The sequence below is a fragment of the Ananas comosus genome, unplaced genomic scaffold (assembly GCF_001540865.1).
Source record: "Ananas comosus cultivar F153 unplaced genomic scaffold, ASM154086v1, whole genome shotgun sequence".
NCBI classification, from domain to species: Eukaryota; Viridiplantae; Streptophyta; class Magnoliopsida; order Poales; family Bromeliaceae; genus Ananas; species Ananas comosus.
Window position 1 is genome coordinate 21,916 of NW_017890561.1, and position 10,459 is coordinate 32,374.

At 34.9% G+C, this 10,459-nt stretch overlaps 1 protein-coding gene across 2 annotated transcripts; it reads right to left on the reverse strand.

The window, feature by feature from the left end:
• Nucleotides 1–396: 396 nt before the first annotated feature.
• LOC109703878 lies at nt 397–4,648 on the reverse strand. Of its 2 annotated transcripts, none has more exons than XM_020224605.1 (3): nt 3,772–4,648; nt 3,557–3,666; nt 397–702 (listed from the first exon to the last, which is right to left on the reverse strand). In XM_020224605.1, exons 1-3 carry the CDS (start codon nt 3,987–3,989, stop codon nt 563–565), a joined length of 468 nt encoding a protein of 155 aa, XP_020080194.1. In that variant the 5' UTR covers nt 3,990–4,648; the 3' UTR covers nt 397–562. The 2 variants fall into 2 exon arrangements, with proteins under 2 accessions (XP_020080194.1, XP_020080193.1); XM_020224604.1 differs by having other exon boundaries at nt 397–1,118; nt 3,772–4,647.
• Between the last annotated feature and the right edge of the window lie 5,811 nt (nt 4,649–10,459).

The window sequence follows — 10,459 nt, forward strand, 5'->3', positions numbered from 1 at the left end:
ATTGTATAACTTTATGTTTTCTCTTTATTACTTAATTATTCCATCTACTCTTATCATAGATTATAGTTGTGTACTTGCTCTGATATCTCTAGTAGTAGATCATCTCTTGCTTTATTTCCGCTGTTGTTGTAGACGCCTTATATGTGTAGACATATGGCGGGTCTGGGCGGGCTACCGAGAGGGCCTCTGCCTGTCCCCGGGCGTGACAATAAGTAAAGAAGCAAATGAATACAATAGGCACAACACTTGAATCAAGCAGAAATAATGCTCTTAAGCAATCATCACATCAATCATAACAATCCATAGTAAATTAGGAAGAACACCAACACAGTAAATCAATAAGAGTATGTATATTAAATAAAAGAATAACAAACATTCAGTAGAAGTTAAGTAGGGATAAAATTGGCTAATGCGGAGTCACTTAGCAATATATTGTAAAAGTGCCCGTACATACAATAAAACTGACAAAACCACAAAATGGAGTTCAAAAAGCCAAAACAAAAGAACGAAGGAAGCCCTAATCTTATTTCCTATAGTAATAAGAAGACGGTTTAGGACCGTCCTAAGCGTAGTTCCTATAATAATCAGAAGGAGGTTCAGGATCTTCTTCAGTTCCTGTCGCGGACTCTGCTGCATGGGATCCATTTGCAGGTAAATGATCTTCAGGGGTGGGTAAATTTTCAGCAGCAAATATGTATTGATCTGCATCCATTGGATCAACGTTGGATTGAGCAAGCAGACTGTGACACTTGCCAATACTCGCCCTAATTTCATTCTAATCACCGAGAATCTGGTCTCTTTCATCCAGTAAAGATTTGTGAAACCTCTTGAGTACAGTATGTTCCTTCTTCAGCATTTCATATTCATTTAGAAGATCTTCATATTTTTGGGAAGTACTATCATATAAGTTTTTGAAATGATTTTTTTTTCAGTATAATTAGGATCCCTAATGTCAAATTGAAGTTCACTTCGTAGCGTCTCGATAGCAGCCCGAGCGGCTTCATTTTCAGACAAACTCGAATCGGAAGACGGAGAACCCCAACACGCAATGACCTCCATAAAGCGGCTACACCTTGGAACTTGAACATCTACAAAAGCGCAAAATTGATCGCTCGAGCCTACGGTGATTCCATACACCGGAGGAGGGAGGGAAAACTTCTCACAAATATTACGCAACAATCGTTGAAAGTTTATATCAACAATAAGATGCAACGCCATCACTACACTAAAATAGGTAATCAAAAGAAGGTTGATGACATGTATTAATTAACATCCAATTGTAAGGTAATTACTTATTGTCATTCTTTTGGATGACATAATGGTAAGCAAGAACGATTGCTGAAAAGAAATTACTATTTTGGATGACATAATGGTCAAAGTAAGTATACATGCAGTTAGACATCAAATTCAAGGATAAATACGCAAAGATTAAAAAGAAAATTGTCGTGACCTCTTCAACTAATGGCCGTTTTTATATATGTCGCAAAAAGATCAACATTTCCTCAATTTTGTGTTCTTTTGTCTAAATACACGTAGAATTTAAAAATCATATATATATAAAAGTATTATTTGTTGCAAAGATAATCTAAAAGAAATTCAATACATAAATACAATTTATTTTGCAAACAAATCATATGTGAAAGCATTATGATATATAGCATGTGGTCTAGGGCCAATGATAAATCAAAAAATTACCACTTCATAGCATAAGAAGTTCAGATTTAGAAAACTGGGGATGAACATGAATAACAGAGACATAGCCGAATTATCAAAGGAATGTTTTAGCTTCGACCGCTGGATTGATTGGTTGAAAATTTGATTGAACTGAAGTAATGATAGCCTAATACGATAATTTGGTCTAAATTGAATGTATAACCAGCTTAAAAACTCAGATTACTATGACAACTTGAACAAAATTCAACTTCGACATCATCAGATTGACACCAACCAATATAACTGCATTGATACATAGATAAACCAAAAAGTCCCTACTCTATATATCTGACAAATCAAAAAACACTGCAAAGCATAAAAAGACCAGATTTAGCAAACTGCGGATGAACAGGAATATCAGAAACATAGCCGAATCAGCAAAGGAAGGTTTTAGCTTCGACCGATAGAGTGATTGGTTGAAAATTTGTTTGAAACGAAGTAATGTTAGACTAATACGATAATTTGGTATTAATTGAATGTATAATCAGATTAAAAAGTTAAATTACAATGACAACTTGAACAAAATTCAACTTTGACATCATCAAATTGGAACCAATAAATAAAATTGCATTGACACATAGATAAATCAAATTTGCCTATATATATAGAATAATATATATATATATATATATATATATATAGATATATATATATATATATATATATATATATATATAGATATTATATATTATATAGATTATATATATTATATATATATAGATATATTATATATATATATATATATATATATATATATATATATAATATTATATATATATATATATATAATATATAATAGTATATATATATATATATATATATATATTATATATAGATATAATATTATATATATATATAGATATATATATATATATATATATATAGTATATATATATATATATATATATAGATATATATATATATATATATATATAATATATATATATATATATATATATATATATATATATCTATATATATATATAGGGTTCCGGCTACTATCCTATTAATAGGATTGGGACCCTTGTCCTATCAATCGATTTGAATGATCGGAACTTCAATTGAAAATCGGCACCGTCGAAGTTGATCTACACAATTAGAAATGTTTAGAAACCAAATTTTGTAATATTTAAAAATCTTATCAAGTTCATCTTAGAGTTGAAAAATGAACGGTCATAAATGAATAACCTTCTAAAATAGAGGTTAGACTTTCTCAGTTCGTAATCAGAGTTATCAAACATTATCTAAATAGTATAAAGAATTTCTATCAAAAATTCAAGCAATTTGGATTGCTCTACATCGTTAAACAAGCAAAGGCTCATATAGGCTGTCAAAAATTGTTCGATTTTACGACACTTTGATCACCATGTAAACCATTATCAAAATTTATGAAATTTATTTCTAGATATTTGGAGAATACTCTAGATCAACTTCAACGGCTCCGATCATCGATTCGGAATCTCGATCATCAAGAACAACTTGATAGGACAAGTGCTCCTATCCTATTAATAGGATAGTACCATTAGTCCTATTGTATATATATATATATATATATATATATATATATATTCTAAAAGAAACTAAATACATATATACAATTTATTTTGCAAACAAATCATATATCAAAGTATTATGGTTAGCAGCATAACAAATCACATATGAAAGCATTATGATTAGTAGCATTAAGATGTAAAAAAAAGAAAAGTGTTCTGACCTCTTCAACTATATGCCATTTTTATAATTGTGAGAAGCATCAAAAAAGGGTTTTTGTTCAATTTTTTAAATTCTACAACCGAATAGTGAAAGAGGAACATCAAAAGAGGGAGCTTTTTCCTTTTCTCACCTCGGAACCGCTCGGCCTCTTGATTGTAATCAAGAAGCTTCTGCTCGATCTGCTTCCCGGAGGTGAAATTGAAGCCCGCGGGGGTGAAATCGAAGCCCGCGGAGGGCTCGCTACCAAATCAAAGATGGAAAAAATCAACAGTGAGAGAAATAGGGTTTTTTTGGCTGCAAATAAATTTTCTTCAAAGACATATTATATAGGCAGCAAGAAGGGACCTCGGAGAATGAATCCGAACCATTTGCGTGACCGGTGGGAATGAATAAGCCGAAACGAAGCGTCGGTAACGGGAATGGCGCGACCGGAAGAAGGGACGACCATGAACTCGGCCCAACATTCCGTCCAGAGAGGGAATAGGAGTCGGAGCGGCATCTAGGGGGCGAACGAAGTGAAGCGTCGCTAACGGGAGCGGGCGCGACGGGAAGAATCCGACCATAAACTCGGCCCAACATGCCGTCTAGAGAGGGAACAGGAGTCGAAGCGGCGTCTAGAAGGGCGAGCGAAGGAGCCGGAGGTGGAAGACGAAAATTAAATGGGAAGCATAGGGAGGAAAAGTAGATTAAAAGATCGCCGTTAGAAAATTAGATTAAGCTAATGTTGCCACGTGGACAAAGAGAACGGGCTTTCATAGGGGTTATAGATTATTTTATTTCTTACATTATACTAATTTTTTTTTCTATAAATATTAATTGAACTTTTTTTTTTCAATCTCTACACTACATTAATACACCTACTGTTGTAGATTGAAAGATGGCCGCTTTCCTACACAAATGCTGGTTAGAAGTACTAGAGATTCTGTATTTGTCCATTTTGATGAAAAAAAAAAAGAAAAAAAATCTATATATAGATGGCAGAGAAATTAAGTATTTGGTGATAACGTAATAGAAGTTCTCAATGAATTTAATTATTTTCCGCCAAAATAGGCCAATTGTGTGTTTAGTGCTGTCTCCTACTGATACTGTCACGCCCCAAACCCGAGGCATAACAGACGCCGCATATCTACTAATTTAGTAAATATGCAAGGCTACAGAATCAGACAAATTACATACAAAAGATGATCATAAAAATAGAAATCCAAACTGTCGAAAGATGAGGTCATCACTTTAATTTCAACTAGAATAAAAGAAAAGCACATATAAGCAGAACTATAGTTTATTATGCAATTCAAACAAAATTTAGTCTAACTAGTGCTTTAAGTAACAAATATGGGTACGATGAAATTAAAGTGATGACCTCATCTTTCGACAGTGATTATCTACGAAGTTCAAAGTTCATATCTAAATGCAATAGAAATAAGACGAAGAGGCTAGAATCAAATCTAGCTACATCTAACGTTCACTCGCTCCCAGCCCCGCCCTGCGAATCGGTCTCAGTATCTGGGTAAGCAACCATATACCACATTAGTCGGATTAAGCATACAAATAAATAAGTACACAAATTAATTTAAGCGACAGGTTTTTAATTTGCAAAATTTTAGAAAATAAGAATTTATCAAAACTTAAAATTAATATCGGATTGAAACTATAATTTTACAAAGCGTTTTTCTTTCAACACATAAACAAAGTAAACATTAAGTCCCCGGTACTTAACTATATCGTATGATCCGTTGGTGAGATCCAAAGACACCCGAAGGCATAAACAAAACAGAGGCACCCGAAGGTGCAACAAAACAAAGGCGCGGATAAGCGCAGGCACCCGAAGGCGCAAACAAAACAGAGGCGCGGATAGGCACAGGCACCCGAAGGCGCAATACAAAGACGAAGCTTGCTTCTATAACAAAATACATGTCGACATGGCCAACATAGCATAGCAGAATACCAGGAGACATCATAATTCAAAAATTATCCAGTCACTAATTTACAAAACAGAAAACAGATTATCAAATTTCAAAAAGTTTATTTTGCTAAAAGGATCTGTCAATCACAGTTGAAGCTCAATTTACAGAAATATTTAATAATATGCTTAACCCTTAATTTTAAAATCTACAAAATAAGATTTTCATTCAATCGGAATATTTTTNGTCGCTTACCTTAACGCGGCTTCAAAGATGAAATTTATCCAGTCAAAACTGTGCAGAAAATCGATCGTCCGAACCTAAAATAGAGACACGCAATTCTCTATAAGCTATCTAAAATGAACATGCAAGGATAATATAATGGCATGCAAATAGGTCGGGATGGAGCACAAGGGATTTGGAACAATAAATTCAACGAACCTCAAATAGCGATCAAAAGGATGAAGGAGTTTTTGAAGGATTTGGATTATTCCAAGAAGATAACATGAACGGAAATTTATTAGTAAACGAAAGATCTAATGCTCGAAAAGAGGTTTTATCACATATATAAAACAAATTTTACAATTTACAATCGAATGAGATCAAAATTAGAAACAAAACGAAATTCGCCCTCTCTTAGGCATTTCATCGAACATATAATGGGCATTCCAAAAATGTGTAAAATGTGTGAAGTTTATACAACTAGATTTTATGGAGGATGAGAGATATAAAATTTGACAGTTCAAACGGCAAGAACAGATCACAATGAATCAGATTTCTAATGGTTTAATCCCAAACATTAAAATATAGGTATTCAAAATAACCATACAACAATGAATAAAGAATCAGATCTTATCAAGAATAAATATAAGGAAATAAAAGAAAAGACCTTGAAGGCGGAAAGACGATGACGAATCAAATTATCGGTGGATGAGGATTGCTGTGGAGGCGGCTACGGGTGGTGGCGACGACGGCTATGATCGGAGGGCGTCACGCACGGACGGGCGAACAGTGGAGGCCGTACGGACGTGGAGAGGAGAGGGATCGAGCGGGAGAGAGAGATGGTCGAATGAGGGAGAGAGATAGATGGATCGGGTGGGGGGTAGGCTCGTATGAATTGAAAGGATTTTAATTAGTTAGGGCTAATTAAACAACAATATGCCGCCGAGTCCCTCGAAGATCCAAATTTACGAAATGGTCCAAACTTAAAGTGAATTGGAGTCAAAACAAGAAGTTAAGAGTGTGGGGTGTTACAAATACCTCTTTATATAGTTGGTAGTTTCTATTTAAAGAGGTAAATATATTGACAAGGATATAGAGATTAGCACAAAACTAATATTTCAGTGATATTTTTGAAAAAAAAAGAAAGCCTAATACCATTGTGTAGGAAATAAGAAAAAATTATTCGAATATAATGTAGATATTAACGCAAAATTGATAGTTCATTAATGTCTTAAATATAAATAGTAGTATAATATACTATAATAAATGAAAAGAGGCCTAAAGAATAATATAATAAACTAGTATAGGATTGCACTTCGTGGCAGGTAGGTGAAATTTCACTCGATTAAAATATATAATTATTAAAATTTTAAGATTGAAAAATTATAACTAAAGAAATATGAAAAAACTTCTATAAAATAGTCTTATGTATATTATAAAAAATAACTTTTTACTAATATTTGTTTAACCTTCGATATTCGTATAGTTAAATTATTTTAATAATTTTATTTAAAAATTTAATTAAACATAAAAGTTTTGATAGCTATTCTATAAATAAAATTTTTAGCTGAAATTGGAAGACTGGAAGACTTATTTTAAATTAAAGAATAGATGAGGGAGTTTTTACCTTATTAAAATTGATTAGAGAAAAAATTAAAATATTACATGCATCTGGTGTATATTAATATTCCATACACCACAACTTATATTAGATGAATAATATTTTAATATCAAATTTTAATTAAATATATCTGTTCGTGCCAATAAAATGGCGCTGTTGGTGCCAACAAAATAGCGCCACGTGGTAAATCGGTGCACAATACAGCTAGGAAATCCAAAGCTAGAGATGAATGGCATTTGGTGCATCGGGAGCAAAGGACGATTTGTAACAAATCACAGGCAGTTTGTGCTGTTAAGATCGGCTTATAGTGGCCCACGAAATTAGAAAAGTGGCTGATCATCTAGATAACTGAATAACAATGGACGGAGTATAAATGAGCGGGTAACGCCTAGAAGAGAAGTCTTTGTCCTGCGAAAAGAAGACCACTTTCAATTCTACGCATTTTCTTCGCTTTTTAGGAGTAGCTTACTTATAATCTGTCACGCCCCGGGGCCAGGCGTAGGCCCGCCCGGTGTGTGCCCAGACCCGCCATATGCCTGCACATATAAGCCGTTTACAACAAAAGCGATAAATAAACATGTGATACCAACATCTAGAGATATCAGAGCGAGTATATAACTAGGTTCTATCAACAAGTAGAATCAAAAGAGACTAAACCACTAAAGTAAAAAGTAAAATAATACAACCCAAATCTCATGATACATATAATGGGTGGTCTCTACAAAATGGTACAAGTCTCTCAACCTCTCCAAAAAGAAACAAAAGAGAGGTAGACCACCTATCGACAAATCCCTCGCTAGCTAGCCCGAGGCGATTCCCTTCCCGCAATCCCGAGCCTCTCCCGGAGTGGAAGGCTCTGTAAGAAAACATAAAACAGGGGGGGGGCATGAAAACTATAATTTATAGTTCCCAGTGGGCAATTACTGACTTTTAGCAAAATGCATCACTAGGCTCAAAACATGAGCAGATAAGGATAATAATAAGTAACTGCGGAAATGAAAGCATATAAAGAAATGCTACTCTACTATGCCACAAGTATATATGATGTCAACATGGTGTACATCTATTCTATCATGAATCCAATCTGCCAATACATAACAAGTATGCTCTATCATGGCTACGAAGTATACTATGATGCAACAAGTAATACTATCAAGTATACTACATATCCCAAAGGCCAATAATCCAACTACTCTATGCTACCAAGTAGTGATTGTCATAATATTGTTTAATGTCCTTGTTCAATCTTATTTAGGATCTACACATGTGTAGTCCAGCTTGTGCCGCCTAGCTGGCTGTGGTAGCTCATCATCCCACGCTGGAAATAAGGCTATCCCACAAGACCCTACAGGCGTCTCAAGTCCCATGTCGTCATGTCTAAAACATGGAATATAGCTCATCATGTCTAAAATATGAAATATAGCTCGTCATGTCTAAAACATGGAATATAGCTCATTATATCTAAAATATGAAATATAGCTTGTCATGTCTAAAACATATATAGCTCGTCATGTCTAAAACATGGAATATAGCTCATTATATCTAAAATATGAAATATAGCTTGTCATGTCTAAAACATAGAATATAGCTCGTCATGTCTAAAACATGGAATATAGCTCATCATGTCTAAAACATGGAATATGGTCAATGTCCCAATGGCCTATCACTATGTCACTATGTTGCAGTTTCACAATTTACTAAGTCGGGTGCCCCTTCATGGCACCTTTGTCCAAATCCCGTTCCATCGCTAATGCCGACTTATGACATTAGGTTTACCAAGTCCACACATATTCACAGCTCAATGCCGCTTTATGACATTAGCTTACAATAACATGCATCACTCAAGTCTAATGCCACTTTATGATATTAAATGATCATCTATGTCAAGCATGAGTTCTAAGTCCAAGAATGCATTGCACATATCATTTTCACTATATGAAACATGATCCAAATCCACACATAGGAGGGCTATTCGTAGGCCTAAGTCCAAACGTGCAAACTCTCTACTACATAGAGGTCCAAAAATGCATTATACATAACATGTGTATTTTAAGCATTCTAAAATTCTCAAATATTCTATCTAGCATGAATATGCATGAATTTTCATTTTACGATAAGTAAAAACCATTATAGGGATAATTTATCCCATTTTGGTGAGGCCAAACCCACCAAGTCCTCTCGAAACCCTTCGTTTGTGCCGACGAAGGTGCCCACAAGCTTCCTAGCTCCCTAAAGGTTAAACTAGGAGTGTTACACGAACGTTACGAACAATACATAGGTTAAACATTAACGAACTCAAAATAAGGGCAAAATCTCACCTATAGTGTAGAAAATCCCTCTCAAGCTCCAAATGGGAGCTAGAACCCTTCCAATCCCACCTAGAGGAAGGTTCTAATCCAACCAATTGAGCTCCAAAAGCCCTAGATCAAAAATCCCCATTATAAACCCTAAGTCTCCAAATCTAGGGTTTCATCTAGCATAAACCAACAAAACATGAATCTAAAGCTAGAAACATATTACTAACCTTTTAGAAGCCTCAAATAAGGTCCATAATCAGCTAGAGTTGATGTTCTCTCCTTCCACGAGCTCCAACCACGAGCTCAAGGCTTCCACAACGGTGTAGGTTGCACTAAGAAGCAAAAAGAGGATATAAAACCATCAAAATCTAAGCAAAAAAGGAATAAAATCCAAAGAGAGGAAGAGAGGAGGTTCCCTACCTTCTTCTGTGCTGTTCCAAGCTCAGGGAACTCAGCAAGGGGTGTGGGGTATTTGTAGTATAGCTATAATTCCAAAAACACCCCTAAAAAACATCCAGATTAAAATCTGGCAAAGTGTACTGGTACACGGGAAAGTGTACCGGTACAAAACCTTGTACGCACAAACCCGAGGCTCGGGTTGGCTGAAAAATTACATTTGTACCGGTACAACCATCAAGGTGTACCGGTACAAAATCTGTTCCGGTACAACTATCAAGGCTGTACTGGTACACAACCATGCTGAGGCAAACCCGAAAGTAGACCAAAAATCCGTCTTTTTGGATTTTGGTGCAAAGTTTTAAACATCAATTCTCGGGATGCGTGCCATGGGTCGAACTCTATCTACGATCCTCCAAAAACTGTGGAAAGGCTCAGAGCACAGACCAAACACTCGAACCTCGCAATTTGCAAAGGTCTAGTGTGTTACATAATCTTTTCTTTTTTCGCTGCATTTATTGTTTTTCTTAAGAGTAGTTTTAAGTTAGATTTTCTGTACGCCGTGTCGACATCACCTTTTGTACTTGTTTCAAACT

Bases quoted from the DNA above. Each gene is read 5' to 3' on its own strand.
- LOC109703878 (XM_020224604.1), bottom strand. From the start codon at position 3,989: ATGGTCGGATTCTTCCCGTCGCGCCCGCTCCCGTTAGCGACGCTTCAC. The intron at 3,667-3,771 runs GTCCCTTCTTGC...TTGATTTGGTAG, and splicing joins GTTCGGATTCATTCTCCGAG to CGAGCCCTCCGCGGGCTTCG. The intron at 1,119-3,556 runs GTGAGAAAAGGA...GAATCACCGTAG, and splicing joins AGAGGCCGAGCGGTTCCGAG to GCTCGAGCGATCAATTTTGC.